This window comes from Antrostomus carolinensis, unplaced genomic scaffold (genome assembly GCF_000700745.2).
Source record: "Antrostomus carolinensis isolate BGI_N321 unplaced genomic scaffold, ASM70074v2 scaffold3541, whole genome shotgun sequence".
Taxonomy (NCBI): domain Eukaryota; kingdom Metazoa; phylum Chordata; class Aves; order Caprimulgiformes; family Caprimulgidae; genus Antrostomus; species Antrostomus carolinensis.
Genome location: NW_010296136.1, coordinates 1 through 19971, shown reverse-complemented (window position 1 = coordinate 19971; position 19971 = coordinate 1). Strand labels below are relative to the sequence as shown.

Below are 19971 nucleotides of genomic sequence, written 5' to 3'. Positions count from 1 at the left end.
ACCAAAACCTTGCCACACAAACTCAATACATCGCATAAGGGTAGAACATGCATCTTCTTGCTTTGGATACATTGGATCCTGCAGAGAGTCTCAGATAAATAGCAAGCAGAGAAAAGTCCCCATTTGTTGTTCACCTGCCATTCAAAGCTCTCCAGTTGTCTTTCAAACAATAAAAATATCTTCTTTTTCTTTGTATAAAAAACATTCATGTTGCATGGCCATTACCCAGCAGCAATTTGTATAGTACTGGTAGGCACCAGTAATTTGTAGCAAAGTAAAATATGCAAACCTTGTGTCACTGTTAGTCATCTGCATCTTTCATGGAAAGTTGGGGGGTTTTTTTCCCCAATTCAGAGACAAAAATGGCCTTGCATTCCTAGGCAGAAAAATTCTGGTGCTATGTGTGAAAAATAAAATGCTTCATAATAATAATAGTAACCACTACTGCAGTGAGCTGTCTCGCTATGGAAATGACAAAGGATTCAGGGGGAACAGACAAGTTGGCAATCTCTTCTGAAAAGAAAATCCATTAACAGTTAAAGAAAAGCCTTGTTAGAATTTTGTTTTCATTGTTCTAACTGATGATCACCCAGCTTCACTGTGGCCAGAAATATCCATAAACAGATACCTGAAGCTCTGCTCTGAGCTTATAAAGCCCCACAAGACTATTTACTTGTTAAGAAGTTTTCACAATAAAAGAAGCCTAAATTACAACTTTTCTGTTGAGCTATGACAACTCAAAATAATTCCTAGCTCTTAAATAAGACTTTTAATTAGATTTTGGTGTACTTAACAGAGGAAATATCATTTTGTACTTAATTTTCAGTGAACATTCTCTTGCCATTGCTGCCTGCAGAATGCTGTTATGGCACCTAATATGGATTAGCATTTTGTTTCTTAATGGGCTGTATATTAATAATTTTATCCTTGCAGGAGCATTAAGAAGGGAACGATCCTTATAAATGTTTTTGAGATTATTCTCCAGCAAAAGGAGGGCGACTGCAGTGAAAGCTGCTGTGATTCCTTCCTGCCTCATTCACTCTTGGCTTCCTTAGCATTGTTATGCAAGCTCAGCATTTTCCTGCCTTGGAATTGCTGATTCTTTTAATTCTGATATTGGATCACTGTCTTTCACATGAGAAGCAAATAGGATACTTTTCCACTTTTTCTCAGTCATTCTTCCTCAGAAATTTTAGAATTCAGAGCAGCAAACCTTGTTTGGAAATGCAAGTAATTTGATAAACACGCTAAAATTTATTTCGTTTTTTTTTCTTAGAAATAATTTCTGAGATGTTATAATGTACCAAAAGTACCATTAGTAATATGGTTTGTAGACTGAGCCATATTGGAATGTAAATAGGATAAGTGAGCTATTGCAAGGGTTTATTCAGTGAAGTCTAAGATAATTTTAAGGGTTTGCTTAATTGAGCAGCTCGGCATTAGTACAAAACCCAAGACATTTTTAAAAAGTAGGTTGTTTAAAAGTGATTGCGTCTTGTTTTCTGAACCTGACGACTGCAGGTCATGGGATGTAAACTGAGGAAAAAGATGCTAGATGAATTGTGATTGTATATAAAATGTATTAGTTAAGTCTGTTCAATGCATGCACAAACTGGCAGCTGTTTGTTTAATGGTTCCTCATGCACAGACCACAGACATCGTGTGCTGGCAGAACAGAAATCGTAGAGGTGGTAAAATCAGCGCTGGCGTTCAGGCGTGCGGGATGCAGAGTGACATGGGATGGGCAGGGGCCACGTGCAGGTGGTGAACAGCACTGCAGGACAAAGAGGTTTTTCTCAAACAGCTCCAGAGAGCTTCTAACCGTAGGTCTGGAGGTGACAGTCCCCTTGTGCACGTGGGAACATGGGCAGTGACACTCGTTGAGCCTCAGAGGACGAGTGCCTTTCCAGAAGAGCAGAAGCTGTTGCGGAGCGTTGTACCTTGTTGGCAGGGCTGGTTCTGCTTGCATCGGTACTCTGATTTTGTCTTTGCACGCCTAATTTCAGCATCTGCATGGAGCCCTTTCTGGGTTTTGTTTGGTTTTTTATCTTCTGGAGATCTGTCCTATGACGAGGGATTTTGTGTCTAAAGGTTGTGCTTGAGAATGCAGCTGGTGGAGCAAAGGGTTCACTTACGACAATCCATATGGTACCTAATGTGCAGATGGGTTTTTTTACATCCAGAGCAATAGGAGAGAAGGACAAACATGGAATATTTGTCCCTGTCACACAAACTTCTCATTTTGCTTGTTATTTGTATTCAGAATCTGGGTTTTTCTTGATGACTGGTAGTTGTTAAATATGCCCAGTGAATTTTCAGCTACATTCAAAATTCAAGTTCTATTTAAACTGTCCAGCAGTTACAGTAGCAGTCTCTCATACAGTAACTGCTCTTCTTTCTGGCAAACAAAACTCAGGTCTGTTTTGTGAGGTTCATACAGTTTGCCCAATTAGACCCATCTGGCAGGAGATGTTTTCTAAGAATCAATTTTGCACCACAGTTGTTTTCTGGGTTAAACCTCTTTGTGCCGTGCTGTTCTGCGTCGGCCAATCTTTAACTGTAGCGTTTTTAATTTCCCATCATTATGTAGAAATGATAAATGGCAAAATTACAAATTTAAGGTTGTATTCACAATTTCAGGCAGTTATTCCAGTTTACATTGCTGGCACCTACATCAAAGGCTGCAGCTCCTCTGGGCGATGTTGTTGCCACAATTTTTGTTCACTTGTGGCTGCTGATATAATGCTTCTGGGGTATGTGTATGCATTTTGCCAATTTTCATCAAATTTATTGGTGGAGGCATGGAAGCCTATAACAACTGCATCACTAAAATTGATGATGTGCTGGATTAGACCAAAGCTTTAACTCCAGATCCTTTCCTTGGCAATATTTGCCTGCTCAGCAGCAGTGCCTGGAACGGTTCTGTGTTTGCCCCGTTTCTTACCTTTCTCCTCTCTTGGTTTCTGTTCTCCCCAGTTCTGACCAGTGAAAGTTCAGGGACTTTCAAGTCACCCACTGCTTCTTGAACGTTGGTTAGGGAGTTAATAGGGCATTAGGACAGGCCTGGTCTCTCTCCATGTCAGCTGTACAGATGGCAGAAACTTACTCTCAAGTAAAATTAAATAAGATAGATCTCGCTGTCTTTATATAATTCAAATTCTTATTTTGCTGAAAATTTCTTTTGTCCCGGGCATTTCTGCATGATTCTACATCTCTTTGTTGGCAGGGGGCTCGTTTTGATGTCTTTAATTTTAGCTCAGAGCTTTTATTACATGGATCTCCCTATGGCTTTCATATATTCAGTTGTAACGGTTTTAAACTGGCAGAGGGGAGATGGAGATGAGATGTGAGGAAGAAATTCTTTGGTGTGAGGGTGGTGAGACAGTGTCCCAGGTTGGCCAGAGAAGCTGTGGCTGCTCCTCCCTGGAAGTGTTCTCGGCCAGGCTGGATGAGGCTTTGAGAAGCCTGGTCTAGTGGAAGGTGTCCCTGCTGATGGCAGGGGGGTTGGAACTGGATGAGCTTTAAGTTCCCTTCCAGCCCAGACCAGTCTGTGATTCTGTGGTCACTTACAGAGCCTCAGCATCCCACAAAGGTCTGTGCTCTGACGGGTGACTTATATCTGATGTCTCAGTGCATTTTTGCTGTGACATTAACAGAGGTCTCTGATACCCTGAGCTAGTCACTTCTCGGTACGATACTGGAAGAAATGGTGCCACTATTAAAATAAATTTCTATGTATCTACCCTAGATACTTGCTTATCTATACAGATGTCACAGCAATATTAGAGGGAAGCCTCTTTAGTTTAAATATATATCTCAGTATCATTTGGAATGTCCATTGGCATTCTCTTAGAAAACTCAGATTCAGGGTAGAAACAAATGAAAGAAATGTTTAAGATCAATAGAGCACCAGGCAGTTTGTTTCCTTTTCAGTAGTATTTAAAGCACAGGAGTGACTGTCAGCAGACCCAGACTCTGTCTTAAAGTTTGCCATGTTATACCAGAGGCAGTGGTGCATTGTAGTGAGTGACTTGCAGGTCTGTGAAAAGTGGTAGGAATTAATTACCTGAGTACTTGGTTATGGAAGCAGAAGCCAAAGACTGATGTGAGGGATGGATCTTAATTGCAATTATTTTTCTTTCAGTTCTTCAGAACCACGTCCAGCTGGCCTGGAGGAGAGTGATCAGTCATCGATGTCTGGAGAACAAGGAATGAATTTGGATAATTCAGGCCCTAAACTTACAGATTTTGCGAGTAGGCCACCAGGTAGTAGGATTTTTCTGTGCATTATCTGAATGTAGTAACTACAAGAGAGCTTTTACTGATCTTTGTGACAGTTCTATTTGATTTGTGTTATCAGGCATTCAAGTCCAAAGCTTTTTTTTCCTCCTAGTAACTAATTGGTACCATTGTTTAAGTCTCTTCTTTGAATTAGCTCAAAATGAAGAGGTGGCCACGTGCTAGTCTGTCATCCTGCAGGTATCAGGACTGTAGAGTTATTCAGCAATAACATAATTGATAAAAAAACCCCTGTATTTCTGGCTGTAGAACAGACTGATGCCTTAAAAATTTAGTATTAACCAGTAGCTGATGTTTCAGAATTAAGAAACAGAGGTTGCAGTTGGAATTCTCCTTTGCACATGGATTAAATCCAAAGTCCGCAAAGGAATTTATATTGTAAACCACACGGGTGGTTCTTAGCACCATGTTTGGCCGAGTAATATATGGCAGATTCTACTTTGTACACTAGAAAGTGTCAGGTCTGTAGCAGGTATGCTAATCCAGGTCCCACAGGGCCTGTCAAACTCTTAAGTTTGTTTTAAGGAGTATTAATTAGTCCAACTCTGCCTTTGTAAGTGAAAGCCAGCCTGTGGACAGTTGCAGAGATTTTTCAGGTGGCGTGAGTCTCGAATAATAGCTAATATGATAGACTGAGAGATCTCCAATTAAATGTCATGCATGCATTAAGTAAAAATATTTTTAAGAATGAAGTAAAATCTTTGTCCTTATTTGCAAAGCCTTGCGTAAGCTGAACAGGCTCCTGGCTATACTTTCTTTCTGATTCTTTTCGTTACAGAAATTCTACTTTCTCTGATCTTTGCTTGGTTTTAATAAATGTATCACCTTGTCATCTCAGGTTATCCATCTCAGCCAGTGGAACAAAGACCACTTCAGCAGATGCCACCTCAACTCATGCCACATACGCAGCAGTCACAGCCGCAGCCGCCACCGCAGCAAGCCCAGGCACCACCACAAACACCGCAGCAGCAGCAGCAGCAGATGATGATGATGCTTATGATGCAGCAGGATCCCAAATCAGTCAGGCTTCCTGTGCCACAAGGAGTTCACCCACCTAGAGGGCCGCTGAATCCAGATGCTCAACGAATGCCGATGCAGCAGACTGGTAACATGCCAGTAATGGTTAACCTCCAAGGTCCTGGATCAGTGCCTCCATCTCCTGATAAACAAAGAATTTCCTTGCCTGGCAATCCTCCTCTGGGAAATAACACAAGAAAAATGGTTTATCAAGATAATGTACAGAATCCTTCCAGCTCACCCCTTGGAGAGGTTTCATCAGTATCCTCCCTTCCAGAAGGAGGTGGAGCTGAAGGCCCCCCAGCATCAGGAGCTCAGAATAATTTGACATCTCATTTAGTAGTTTCACAGAACCAATTGATGATGACAGGACCCAAACCTGGACCATCTCCACTTTCAACTGCCCAAGGTGCAAGTCCCCAGCAGCAGTCTAATTCTCTGCCTAGTGCTCTTACACACCATTTTCAAAATGTTGCCACCCCATCACAAACTTCAAGGCCTAAAACCCCAAACAGAGCAAGCCCAAGGCCATACTATCCTCAGACTCCTAATAACCGTCCGCCTAGTACAGAACCATCGGAAATTAGCTTGTCTCCAGAGAGACTCAATGCTTCTATAGCTGGTCTGTTCCCTCCCCAAATTAATATTCCTTTACCTCCCAGGCCTAATCTCAACAGAGGATTTGATCAGCAGGGTCTTAATCCCACTACTTTGAAGGCCATTGGACAAGCCCCATCTAATCTCACAATCAACAATCAGTCTAGTTTTGCTGCTCCACAGTCACACAAATTGGAAGGCGTGGTCATTAATTCAGGAAAACAGACCAACACTGGAGGAACAAAGAGAGCCAGTCCAAGCAACAGTCGAAGGTCCAGTCCTGGATCCAGTAGGAAAACTACACCAAGCCCTGGCAGACAGAATTCAAAAGCAGCTAAATTATCATTGACAACTCAGCAGAATCCACCTCTCTTGCAGAACATGGAATTACAAAGAAATATGATGGCTGGTCCCTCTTCTTTGCCAACACCTGTGACTACAAGTTTTCAAAATAATAACATGCTAAATAATCAGAATCCTGCAATTTCTGTACCTGCTGTGACTGGCTTTCCTGAAGACAATAAAGAGAGCCTTAGTGTGCCTCAGGAGAACGAGTGTCAAAGTGCACAAGGTGTCCAAGGTAACAAAGACCAGCCAAGTATTGAACTAAAAGGTATCCCTACTCCAGAAATTAAAATGCTGGTTCCAGAAGAACAGTCAAAAAAAGATGGGCAGGCCTTAGACTCCAGTAAGCTTCCAGTTTTGGAGGAAAGTAAAACCGTGGTATCTCCAGCTATGAGGGAGGCACCAACTTCTTTAAGTCAACTTCTTGATAATTCTGGAGCTCCTAACGTAACCATTAAGCCCCCGGGGCTGACAGGTCTTGAAATGGCACCAATAGTCACTGCTGGTGAGGAGCTCAAGAAGATAGCTGTCATTCCTCCACTGCAGGATTCATCCTCAAGCAAAGAGCCATCTAATTCACTTAGCTTGCCTCAAAATAATGAGCCCTGTTCAAATCCAGGGCACCAGGAACTGGGAGAAGTAAACTCAAATGTTGCACAGAGTGTTCCTCCAGTAATGCAAAGGCCTGTCAGCTCTTCTTCTATTTCAGGTCCTTTACCCCCCAACCAGATAACAGTTTTTGTAACTTCAAACCCTATTACATCCTCTGCTAGTGCATCAGCACCGTTGCCATCTCACTTGCAACCTGCGTTAGTGTCGACTGTTGTCACGATGCCCAATGTAGGGAACAAAGTTATGGTTTCTGAGGGACAGCCAGCAGCTCAGTCTAACGCCCGGCCGCAGTTTATTACACCTGTTTTTATAAACTCATCGTCAATAATTCAGGTTATGAAGGGCTCCCAATCCAGTACGATTCCAGCAGCCCCGATGACTTCTAACTCGAGTCTGATGCCCCAGTCGGTCGCAGTTGTTGGGCCTTTGCACATACCACAGAATATAAAGTTCTCCTCTGGGCCCGCACCTCCCAGCACATCATCCAGCACTCCTGTTTCTAGTATTCCCACCAGCAGGTCACTGGTTCTTAATCCCTTGGCACCTCCAGTGCAGTTGTCTTCTCCTGCTACGACTTCTTCCAGTGTTCCTTCACATCTTCCTGCTCAGCCAGTCAAAGACTTCAGCCCAGAGGAGGCAGCTTCTCAAAGTGGTGGGTCGGGTGACCAGTGCTCTGTTACAGCAGCACAGTCTGGACCTGTTGTGTCACCACTTCTTACAAGTAGTCCAGGATCTGGGAACAGACGCAGTCCTGTGTCATCGAGTAAGGGAAAGGGAAAAGTAGACAAGATTGGCCAACTCTTGCTGACCAAAGCATGCAAGAAAGTCACTGGTTCCCTTGAGAAAGGGGAAGAGCAGTACGGTTTGGATGGAGAAGCAGAAGGTCAGGGACTAGAAACGTCGGTCCCAAATAGTTTGGGAACAGAGCAATCACCAGCAGAACTGGATAGTAAAACTGTGACACCTCCAGCACCCAGTCACGTAAAACAGAGCACTTCTGGGCCTGGCAACGCGAGTGTCAGCGCTGCGGCTGCTCCGTGTCTCCAAGCGGACCCGCAAGCACTCCTCCCACCAGTGTCCTGGCGGCTGTAGCCTCCCCCGCAGCCCCAGACCCCGTGCCTGCAGCACCCAGCGCGAACGGGGGTAACCACGGCGCTTTGCCAGCTGAGCAAGCTGCGGCTGGTGTGGCGGAGGAGAAAGGAGCTCATCAGGAGCTGCTTCAGAGTGCAGGTGAGTCCAGCGCTACCCTGGGGCAATGGAAGAAATGAGGTGGCTTTGGTAAACTTCCTAGGTGCTTTTTTCCATGGAAGTAACAAAATTTAGACACTGTAGCCAAGGCTCACAACTGCTTTTTGGTTTCTAATATCTGAGTGATACACAGGCTTGTCTTTCGCTAAGATTCACATTTCAGATGTTTTATTTCAGTTTCCATTTACTGCTTAAATGGAGTATTTGTCGTGAACATGTGACGCAATAACAGAGGAGTGACTTCACGTAACTGTTAGAAGTGGGGAGAAAAAGTGGATGACAAAAGAGTTAATTAAAGTGCCTTTTATACTGGTAGATATAATGGTATTCTGCTCCAGTCTTTGCAGAGACTTTTTATTTGTGTAACTTACTTCAATTTATTGACTAAATTATGATATTTTGAGTTATTCCTAATAATAACCTCAACCTTGTAGTGAAATAGCTGAATAACCTCCAGAGTAAGGGGGAGGGGGCAGAGGTGACAGGATGACAAAACCCAACCAAAACAACAAAAAACCCCTCTTATGTCTAGGGAAAAATTAAAACACTCATTTCAGAGAAATACCTGAGAAAGTTATTTTAAGTGCATTGCACCCAAGTCCAAACCATAAAATACCTTCACATCTGAGCTGTTTACTCCTTTACTATTTTAGTTTGAGCATCTGACAGACTTTATTTATTATATTGCTGCTATTCTTTGATGCCATTTTCAACCTCCTGAAAATGGTGTGGAAATAAATTGTCACCCTTGAAGTAAGCTGCCTGAATATCTCTTGTGCTTTACATCATGAATTTAGACACAGAAGATAAAATCATGGAAGATAAAATCCACAGATGTCAGTGGAACTGAGAACTTCAGCTTGAACATGACTTTCCCTGGTGGCTATTAGATGCATGTCGTAGCTGTATGCCACTGGAAAATGGAAATGTTTCCTTTGAGCTTCACAGAAAGAATTCTGGTTTGTTAGGAGAAAAATGGCAGTGGATATTTTTCATTTAAACAGGAGTGTTTAACTGTTTGTCTTCCTGTTCTTCTTTAGTTTATTATCACATATGAGAGAAGATTAGAAAACATTAGCCTGAGAAGGATTCTTTTTCCATCTTATTTTTTAACTTGGCAACCCAAGAAATGTTAAGTCACATCATCTTACTGCCAAGGGACTTCAAGGGAGCCTCTGGAGCATATTTTGCACTCTTGCAGTTTAATTGAAAGAGTGAGGGCATTGATTCATTAACAAAGATGCTCTTTTTCCCCAGAACTTCTGCTGAAATGAGCATTAAACAGAAAGAGACTAAACTCTTTACTTTCTAGGACTTTCTTTAATTTCTCAGTCTGGTGAAAAACTGTTACCTTTAAAAATGTGTTTTATGATAATTTCATCACTTATTCTAGTTCAAGAAAACTTGCTTAGGATAGTTTTGACAAAGTTTTTTTTTAAAACTGGGGGGGGGTGTGTGTGGTGGGGAAAAGTAGAGGGTGAGTTAAAAAAATTGCATCTGTAAATGAAAAAATGCACTAAGCTGGAAGACACAGCATTTTGTAAAAGCAGCCCGATTGCACAACAGCAAATTCTTGTGACTCCCTTTGAAAATAATGCTTTTTCCCTTCACTTTTATTCTAGCATCCTCTCAACATTTAACACAGAAAAAAAGTTCAGTTGCAACATCAGAAAGTACTGTTCAAAGAACAGGTAAATCTTACTTTGGAAAAGCAGAATATAGGTGAACTAAACTCTTTATGTTTGTAATGGAAAATGCATTTGTTTTAATGCATATTTAATGATCACTAATGTGCTTGGTAGTTTGGGGGTTGATGGGGTTTTTTTATTACCTGTGCTTTCGGGATTGCTTTTCTTTGTTAGGTACATTGTGCTTTAGAATTCTCCAAAGCCTTGTTGGAGATTCAATATGGGATCAAGTGAAGCAAATGAAAAAATCACCAGGGCAGTTCTGAGATACTCCTCAGTCCTAAGCTGGAGGGACTGGATTTGTCGTGACACGTTGTGTTGGAGTTTTGAAGTTTTGTTAGCAAATTTGTTTTGCTAACAAAATTTGCTAACAAAAATTTGTTAGCAAATAGGAGTTTTTCTTTTCTATAGGACACTCCTGAAAATATTTTCAAAAGCCATGCTGGGAACCTAAGTTTTAGAGCTGTAAGCCTATTTTTTTTCTGTTCATCTTTTGATGACTCCTCAGCAGTGTTTCAAGGATGGAGCCCTGGCAGATGACTTTTTGTTGTTGCTGGCTGTTATCATGGTGTTTCACCATCAATTCTGTGGTGTTTTAAAAAAGTAATTTCCCAGATGAGTAGGGAAAATGGACTCGCACATGAGAAGTGCCACTCTCCACCAATTTGCCATCTCTAATATGGTTAGAAATAGAGCTTTCAGAGAGTAAAAATTGTACTAAATTGCTTTCTTTAAAATTCCACTTAAAGATGTTCAAGCACCCTGTCAAGTTACAGGCAGCTCATTGCCCCAGTGCTGATGTGGCTGTGTTGGGCAGTACCTGCTGGGGAGGGAGGCACTGAAGTTACAGGTTTTTTTATTATCGGATAGTCTCCTTGTTCAAATTTTGGGTAGGAAGAAAAGTAACTCTTTCCTCATGTTGCTTCGTCTGTTTTTTCTTTTGTTACCAAGACATCTGTTTTTCCCAGATGGTGCTATGTACACTTACACTGAAGAGTCTGATGTTCCAACAATACAAATTGTAAGGGGTATTTACCATCAGGGGACAAATACTAGCTGTTTTCTTTATTTCTTTTTTTTTTTTTTTTTAATTTTTACACCTTTATTCCTTGTGCACACTCTAGCAAACCTTTGAGTACTGAATTGATCTTAAAGGTAAAGGTCCGGTTTGTGCACCACTGTCCCAGAGGTTGTAGGGTGTTTAAGGGTGAGATGGAGTACGCTGTTGGCAATGTGACAGACTGTGAGTCGATACGTTACATGGTGATGGTGTAATGGTAATCCCCAAACCAGTGGCAGTTTCTCATGAGAGGTGTTGTGTTTAAGTATAGATAATTCCCTCTCAACAAAGGACCTGGTAGATATGGGGAGAATTAAAAGATGGACAGTAAAAAGATTGGAAATCTTATATGATTAAAAGGAGAACTGTTTATTGTGGTGAAGACTCAAAAGGAAACCTGATCTGTATGTATAAAGTCACTCTGAGGGGGAGAGAAAGGTGACAGGTCGAACTTCTCTTTCCATTGCCTCCTGAGAGATTTTTTTTCTAATTCAATAGAAGTATAATTGGGCTTCATATAAATTGTCTTCCTTTGCATTGGAAGATATTGCCGCAAGAGGTGGCTGGGATAAGGCAAAATTTTACGTGCATAGTAGATCCAGATTCCTATTTTTTAAGGTTGAAAACTAATAAAACTTAGAAGTTTTAGAAATAATAAACTGTCTAAAATGGAAGTTTAAAAAGGGAGAGGTCTGTTACCCTTGTCAGGAAGTTTCTCTACAGTTTTCTTCTGCAGGGTTCCTTTTAACTTTCCTCTGTCTTAGCTGGTGGAGGCCATAATCAGAACAAGCACTTGGCTGATGTGGTACCTGGGTATGTTGGCTTGTTTTGCTTTGAGAGTAATGGTGGATGAGAGAAGTTTATTCTTCAGACCTGATACATAATGAGAAAAATGTGAGATAGTCATGCCTTGACAGTGGGTATGTACTTCTACAGCAGACTTAAAAATTATCTTTTTCTCTTGTAGAACTTGAAACAAATGCTGCAGTAGTTGCTGGTCAAAGGTAAGGAGATAGTTTGTGTAGATTCAGAACAGATACAGCTTTGATGGGAGGAAATCCTTTTCTCTTTGCTTCAATTGCACAACTTCTGCTACTGCTTTTCATTTTCTTGTCCATTCCCTTTCTGTCCTGCTAAGAAATTGGGCTAGTTGAATGTTTTAAAACATTGTGGAAATGTAGAATGTAAGGTAACTTTTTCCTGAGTCTGTCTTTGTGCTTTAAGCAGTGTTTCCTCTTATTCCTTCAGGCCTGAGTGTTTCACATCCTGGAAGGGTCTTGATGGTTCCACTGTTCAGTATTTTCTGAAAGCAAATCAAATCTAAAACCCCCAAAGCCTGCAGCTTAGCTGTCATGTGAATTTTTGTTTTCTGAAAGTAGGTCTTTCTAAAGTTTGTTCTGCCTTTGTGACTGTTGTCTCCAGATTTCCTTTGTGTTTGCTTGTTGACACTTTGCTGAAACCTGAGAGAAAAGCCAGGTAGAAGCTTCATCTTGTCCCGATTAAGACATTCAGCAATTAAAAGATGAAATTTCTAATAGTTGTGTTCTGTCAGAAGAAAATATGCTTTCTGAGCTCTATTTCTGTTAGATTCTAAAGCCACCAGGCTCTTAAACTCAGTCTGGGCAGCTGTAATGAGACAGACCTTCGTAAGGTTTTTGGATAACTGGGCTGGCACAAGTGGCCAGGTTTCTGATGCTGCCCTCGTCAGTGGAGTGCCAAGGCAAGAGGTGCAGTTTGCCCAGTTGGTTCATCAGGAAACAGGGCCGTGTCTCCTTCTGTAAGGGAGGTGACGCAATACACTTCCTCAGATCAGGAATAAGCCTGAGTTGAATATTTATTTACCTTCACGTGGATTGGGATCTTTCTAGTTGTATCAAAGATAAACTGAAATTTCACAACAAGTTTTTTCTAGGGTAGAATTTTTCTGAAAAGCTGAAGGTGTGACAGTTGGCAGATGAACGCGTTCTCCAGATGAAGTGTCCTTGCGCGACCATTCTCCAAACTCATTCAGCACATCAAATTACCGCAAGCGCATTTCTGTTTGGATTTTTCTGGACTAATGCTTTTCTGAGCAAGACCAGAAAAGAAGGGAAGTTTTCAGACAAACTGTGAATCTAGTGATGGCTGATACTCACAGCAGTCAGCTTTGAGCTCCTGGGCTTAAACACCACACAGTACAAGGCGTACAAGGAACCTTGCAACCTACAAAGCCCTAGAAATATTTTTACATGGGCCAACTTAATTTCCTTCTATAAAAGGAGAGAAGTGATGCATTGGTTCTTGTGAGATGATCCAAACTATGGATTAGTTACTTGAATCTATAAAAATTATGTGTAATAACTGAACTTCAGCTGATGCTGCCTGTTTGCTTACCTCCAGGGGTTCTCTAGAGTAGGTGGCTGTTGTTTCAGCTGCCCAGGTGGCTCAGCAGAAGACCAGCTTGTGACCTGTTTGGGGGATTCAGTTTATAGATTGCCCATAATACCTACTTATGGGGAAACAGATTTCAGTATTTATTTGGTATCTGAGACAATCCATGTGCTTCCATATTCTCCTCTGCTGCCTGTTTCCTTGTGAGAATGTTTGTCTCCTTTCATTGACAAAGAGTGTTTTATTGCAGATACCTGTCAGTCAAAACTACAAGGATTTCTTGTAGTTTTTCCTCTCAAAGCAGGACTTTCTCTGAAACACTGACACTGTAGTGGAACCTCTGTAACACCCAGGTCTGCTCTGTGTGTTTTCAGTCAGTTCTCTGATTAAGGCAGCCTTTCTTGAAATCTTGCAAGTATCATTCAAAGGGCATTAAATTCTCCTTTTCTATTATCAGCAGAATTATTTCTTTTATTAATTACTTACCTTTGAATTCACAGGAGATGAGTTTAGCTTTATCTTCAGAAACCACTTACTCATCGGAAATTGCCTGGCATTAATGCATTAAGGGGAAAACACTCAAACCTCAGGATGAGTTTACAGGGTTAAGAGTGATAAAATAAAAGAGGAGTTTAATTACAAAACATAGCACTCCATTTATTGCCTCAGTGACAAGCAACACAGATTTCCACACTACCTAAAATTATTTTTTAATAGCAGAAAAAGCTTTCTGTTGTAAAATATAATATTTTAACTTCAAGCTTTAAAGCTTGAAGAAAGTTTTAAATAAACCTTAAGCTTTTTAATATGTGAAGAAATCACCTGGCTCAATGGAGTGAGTCTTTTTAGTAAAAACAAAAGCTGGCATACTCACTGAAGAGTTCATAATTCCTCCTTATGTTCATCTGCAATTTCAACTCTGCATTCCCATATCGTAGCAGTCTCTAATGTAACTTGTTTGCTTTTCCTAGACTTCAGTAATGGTGGCACCTGTGGAAAACAGAGCAGACAATTTATAATGCATCTAATTTCTTGGTCTTCTAATGTTGAAAATATTCTCTTTGAGGACTCTCAATTCTGTATCCTCTGATAATTTTTAATAGAAATGGACTATACTCTGGCTTACTCAGGTCATTCTTCATCTGATAAAACTTCTGGTATCTCTAGCATTTCATATCTTCAGTGCTAATAGTCCGGAACTGGTACCTGTGTTGGTCCATCCTCCAGCTTGTCTGAGTTGCATAGAAAAACATAATTCTTCTTACACTTCATCAGAAATATTTTGTCCCACTTTATTAGTAATGAGACAAAAGAGAATTGTGAAAAGTCTAAAACTCCAAATAGAAGAAATTCAAGAACAGAGGATTCTGCCGCTTCACAGGAAACTGTAGAGAATGGACAGCGCAAGAGGTCCTGCAGACCAGCATCTGCATCCAGCACTGCAAAAGGTAAAATGCACAGCCATCATTTCTCTGGAGAGGGCAGGAAGTAACCTACTTCCCCAAATAATAACCCTTTCATAACTGGCTCATAACAATGGTTTGCAGCTTGTCAATGCGTGCTTTTAACTCCAGTTTCAATGACTTAGACACAGGTTGGTGTTGAAGTATTTCCTGGTGTCTGTGCTGGCAGTAAATCTTGTACGAATTTCCCATTGTTAAATTTGTGGAACTTTTCTGCAGTACTCATCAACATAGCGTTCAGCAAACTTGCCTAGTTGAAGCTGAATTCTCTTAGCAGAAATATGCTGCCATTAAAAGGACTTTACTCAATTTAAAAAGTGACTACTTTTTTTTTTTTTTTTTCCCCTGAAGCCTGAAAAGACACAAGACAAATGCTTAAGTCTTCCCAAGTGCACGGTCAGCTCTTGTGAAGCCAAATGCTTCTGAGTTCAGGCGCGCTCAGAACGCTGCCTGGATGGCAGGCTGGAGCACCGAGGAGTGCTGTGTGCTAGCGCACCGAGCCTCAGCTGCTCTCCCCAAGAACACGTGAGATCCTAGTTACAGATCTCGACCCGTGGCATTAGCAGTTGCTGACGTGCCTTATTTCTGCACAGTTACAATCTTTAACCAAGTCCGCGGCGTTTGTGTGATACACACGGTCATGGCCGGGGTGCAGCTCTGCATTTCTGAGCTAACTGTGTCAGCTCCTTATGTTTAAGGGTCAGAAAAATTCTGATGGCCGAAAGTTGCACGAGAGGGTAGAGAGAGACCATCAAGAGGCAACATTCGACCAGTGTTTTAAAGATAACATATAGAACAAAGAGGTATTAATAGAAAATTATTATAAAAGGAAGTCAAGTTGAATTCAGCAACCATTTTCCATACTGAAGGTGCTAAAGTTTGGTGGTAAGAATATTTTTATTTTAAGAGCTTCAGAGAAGACTTCCAAATATTCAGAATTGTGCAGTGACTCTCAAAGATTACACAGAGGGACCTGTATGTTCTGCACTTTTGTGGCTGCTGAATTTAATTAAATTTACTTATTGTGGCAGGATTGTGCAGAAGAATCTTAAGTCTGTATTGTAAAAATAAGTTATTTTTCATGATTGTGAAGAAAAATTTGAAAAATGTGAAGCCAATGTAAAATTTATTTGGTGATACCTTCCTGAGTGTGAGGGGATCTGAAAGGTATGAGCTGTCCCACATACTGTAATGAATAAACCTAAAGATGACAACCAGTGGCACGTCAAATTCTCAAATGTGGGAACATGAAAGTGTGCGACAATTAAATAATATCAGAACTCACTTAGGGGCTTTGTGCTGACTGTATTATTCGTTTACCTCTGTAAGTAAAGTCATTGTTTTCAAAACACGTGTCTGAAACTGCCACAGTATCCGAGGGTTTTGCTTGAAAGTGTAGGTCCAGCTTTCCACCTAGTACCCTGGGCTTTGAGTACCTTATCTCTGTGCAAGCAACTGCCTGGTGCCAACTTGTAGAGAAAATGAGCAAAACAAGACTCTCTGTGGAAGAGGACAGGCTGGAGGATTAGTGAGGTAGCTGAGGAAGCGTAACGAGGTTTGCCACTTGTGCCTACTCTATTCTACGTTTTTATTAGTGTGTCATAGCTTAAGAAAGCACATTTGTTTTGTGTGCTCCTGGCTCCTCCTGGACATCTACGGTTACTTCATCCGTGTCCTGAGAAACTCACGGATCCCTATTAAAGAGAATGTGGGGCTGGGAGAAGTTACCCTTTGAGGGTGAGGCTGATTAAGGTCATTATAAAAATGGCACTTAGGAAAAACTGAAATATAGGAGGGAGAGAGAAGTAGACTTGGACCACTTCATGTAGGAATCTTCTTGCTAAGCATCAGGAAGGAGGAGGCAGAAGAATAACTGTAAGAGAAGAGGATGCACTGGAAGTCAGCACACGTCCCTCTGTACATGGCACGCTTGGTGTGCAGTTTGGGGTAGAAGCAGGTGATGGAGATGCTGGTGATACTCACAAGGGACGGGGACAGGAACTGGCGGCTGATGCCCACTGCCCCGTTCATCCTCCCAGGCGCGTAGACTCGGGCAGCAGCAGGGATGGCTACAGCTGCTGCTGCTGCTGCTGACTGAGCTCGTTAGAAGCAGCGTTGCTGCTTGGAGGGAGCGCTGGTGACTGGGAGTTGTGCCTGTTAAGATGTTTCACTTCTGAAAACTGGTACTGTATTGGTGCTTTCGCTTTTTGGAGTACCTTTCCAGCAAGGGCTGTTTCAGCGTTTACTGTAGCTTCAAGTTTGTTAAATTTTGAAATGTAGATTTTCTTAATGCAACATTCAACAGCCATGGAGTTGTACCGTTGCTTTTCTAGTTTTAGATTTCTTGGAATTTCTTTCCCTTTTGACTCTTAAAATACACACAGCTCTGATAGCTTTTGGAAAATATTGTAAAGAGCCAAAGATACATTGCCAACATTTAAAATCACTTTTTAAAAAAATCTAAAGACACAAATACCCTTGGTCCTTACTCTTTTTTTGTTGTTGTTTGTTTTGAAATGGAAACTTAGTGCCTTGGTAAGTGCACTGAAAATGTCATTTGCTTTCACTGTAGCGTCTGCAAGTGCTTCTGGTTGTTCTGCTGCAGTGCTACAGAATATTTTATCTCTTTCTGCATAAGCTGTTTTTCTGTGAATCGTAATGTACATTGAAGAGACTTGTTTTCTAATGATCTGACTTTCCAGAGACTCAAACAACTAGATTCTTAAGTTGTGTGGCAGGCTCCAAAATATCTTCATAAGTTGTTTTTTTGTTTTGTTGGTTTTCTTTTTAATGACACCATCTCCATGATGCTGGGGTCTGATTGCCAGTTTGTGCCCCACGCTGTACTGCTGTTTCATGGAGACTTCCTTCTGCAGTACAGCTGAACACGCTGTGGCATGTGGGGAACTAAAGTTAAAGAACAGTTAAAAATATACAACTCTTATTTTTAAGGCCGTTCTATTAGGACTTTATAAACGTAAAACTCACAGCGCTTGGAAATCGTGTCCTGCCAGAACCTGGGGGACCGTTGTGTCGCTGCTGACAGCTCTCGTCAGGGTAGAGGGTCCATTTGTGTTACGTCTTGTGAAGAGTCAGTCCCAGTTCTGTGGGAATCCTGGTCTTCAGAGGTTTCCACTCTGGTGTGATTTTGGAAAAGTAAAAGGGCAATCTGTGCACCTCTGGTGAATGGCTTACCGACTTCGTATCCATGCTTTTTTTCTTCTCTTAATTTCAGAAACGAGTGCCAGTGCAATGCAGTCAAAAAGAAGAAAGTCCAAGTAAATTACTGCATGGAAACATGAAACTTGTAAATGAGTGTGAATTTATCAATAGCAATTTTGAGCTGTGATTTTTCTTTTTTAAATAAAATTCTGTACAGTAAGTCATTTTAATATTATACTGTTCCCAGTAAATGATTTTTTTCTAAAAAACAGATAAATAGATATAAAAACTGGGTTCTTCTAAAACCCCCTGGATTTACAAAATGAAGTCCAGGGTTAGCACATTAGGTTAATGTGTTTGTATGAAATGGAAGGGGAGGGGAAGACAATTGTAAATTTATTTGTTTCCACTTTTCATAAACAAATTAGAATACAGGGTTGTCATTTTTAGGTATTAAAATAATGTATTGTGCTGTTGTTTTAAGTACTGTATGTGAATAGCAGTAAGAGGGTTTATAAACAAATCCCATCTTGTTTGGAAATGTAAATAATTTTATTATATAGTAGATCTGATGTATTTGTTGTAGAAATGGACCAGTGAAACAAAAAAATAAATTTAAGGGTTTGTATAATGTGGAATCCCTCATGCTCTAAATAAATGTTATTGTCCTATAATTTGGTTTGTATTATTATTAGCAGCAACAACAGCATCATTCCAAACCGGAATATCGAAGGGGATTATTTAGAGCTCTAGGCCTGCAAGCTCCTTATATGGAGCTTTAGAAAGGAATTTGTTTAACCACAAACGAATTAACTGATGCAGCTGTTCTTGCAAAGCAAGGAAAAAAAAAATGCAAAGGCCACCCTCCAGCCCCCGGGATCTGTGCAATGAATACACAGTGAGGAGACCCAGAGGAGAGCTCTCCCCACAAATAAAGCTTCCCAGCAGGAAAACCCGGCAGAGGAAAATGCCGTATTGAATGGTTTGAAGACTTTCTGAAATGCAGTAGCTGAATATCTTATCTGGATAACTCAGTGATGGTTTGTGTGTGCTGCCGAGGAAAGTAGGTCAGGCTCGTTGTTCCGGAGAGCTCTCGCGGTGAGAAGCTGAGGAGCCGGTCTGTTCAGAGTCCTTGTTGCTTTGTGCACAAACGGATACTTTCACCTTTTGTTACATAATTTAAAAAATATATTTACATATATCAGAAGGCTGATTAAATATAAATTGTCATTAAATAGAAATTGTCACCTCTTCTAATGACAGAAATTACCTATTTGTGCACAAGGTAGTAGACACTGAGGAGGCCAACTGCTGTGGTTTAACGCAGCTGGCAGCCAAACACCACACAGCTGCTTGCTCACTCTGCCCTGAGGGTGGGGAGAGAATTGGAGGGGTAAAGGTAAGGAGACTCGTAGGTTAAGATAAAAACAATTTAATAATAGAAATAAAAGAAAACTTAAAATAATACTAATATTAATATAGTAGTGATAATGATAACAGTAACAAAATATACAAATGAGTGATACCCAGTGCAACTGCTCACCACCCACCAACCAAACCCAGCCCATTCCCAGATAACGATCGCGGAGGAGCAACAATCCCGAACCGAAATCAATCCTGGAAGAGCCAGAGCCCGAGTGAAAGCCAGAGAGCAAGAGAGGAAGAGACCCTCACTGATATACTGGAGGAGACATGATATGATACGGAATATCCCACTGGCATATCCAAATGCCAATTTAGCTTATTAATTTAAATATTCCTCGCTCCCTCAGATCTTGCACTTGTAGACTAATAAAACACGAAGTCCTTCACTTCCAGTGACAAAAATGAAAAAATTGGTATGTTATCAGTGTTTCTGCGCTAGCGGCTAAGAGGAAAATTAGCTCTATCCCAGCCAAAACCAGGACACTAACATCTCCAGTCCTTACTGCCAGAGTTGGAATGCTCCTTGTCTTTTGCATGGGTGTCTCCACTGAGCTCAGATCCAGGAGCTGAACAACAGCCAGCCCTTCTACCACCCAGTGACACCTCCCCACCCGAGAAGGGGAATTGGGAGAAGGAAAGGAGACCCATGGGTTCAAATGAGAACAGATTTAATGAAATAATAATA

At 41.1% G+C, this 19971-nt stretch overlaps 1 protein-coding gene across 1 annotated transcript; it reads left to right on the top strand.

Annotated features, from left to right (window-relative positions):
• The first annotated feature begins 4075 nt into the window (after positions 1 to 4075).
• On the top strand, positions 4076 to 18529 carry LOC104532855 (nuclear receptor coactivator 6-like). Its single transcript, XM_010178166.2, is given in 7 exon segments — positions 4076 to 4266; positions 5138 to 7902; positions 7905 to 8100; positions 9741 to 9809; positions 11834 to 11870; positions 14536 to 14684; positions 17935 to 18529. Coding segments are annotated over 7 exon segments (3417 nt in total). The 5' UTR covers positions 4076 to 4112; the 3' UTR covers positions 17982 to 18529.
• The last annotated feature ends 1442 nt before the right edge of the window (positions 18530 to 19971 follow it).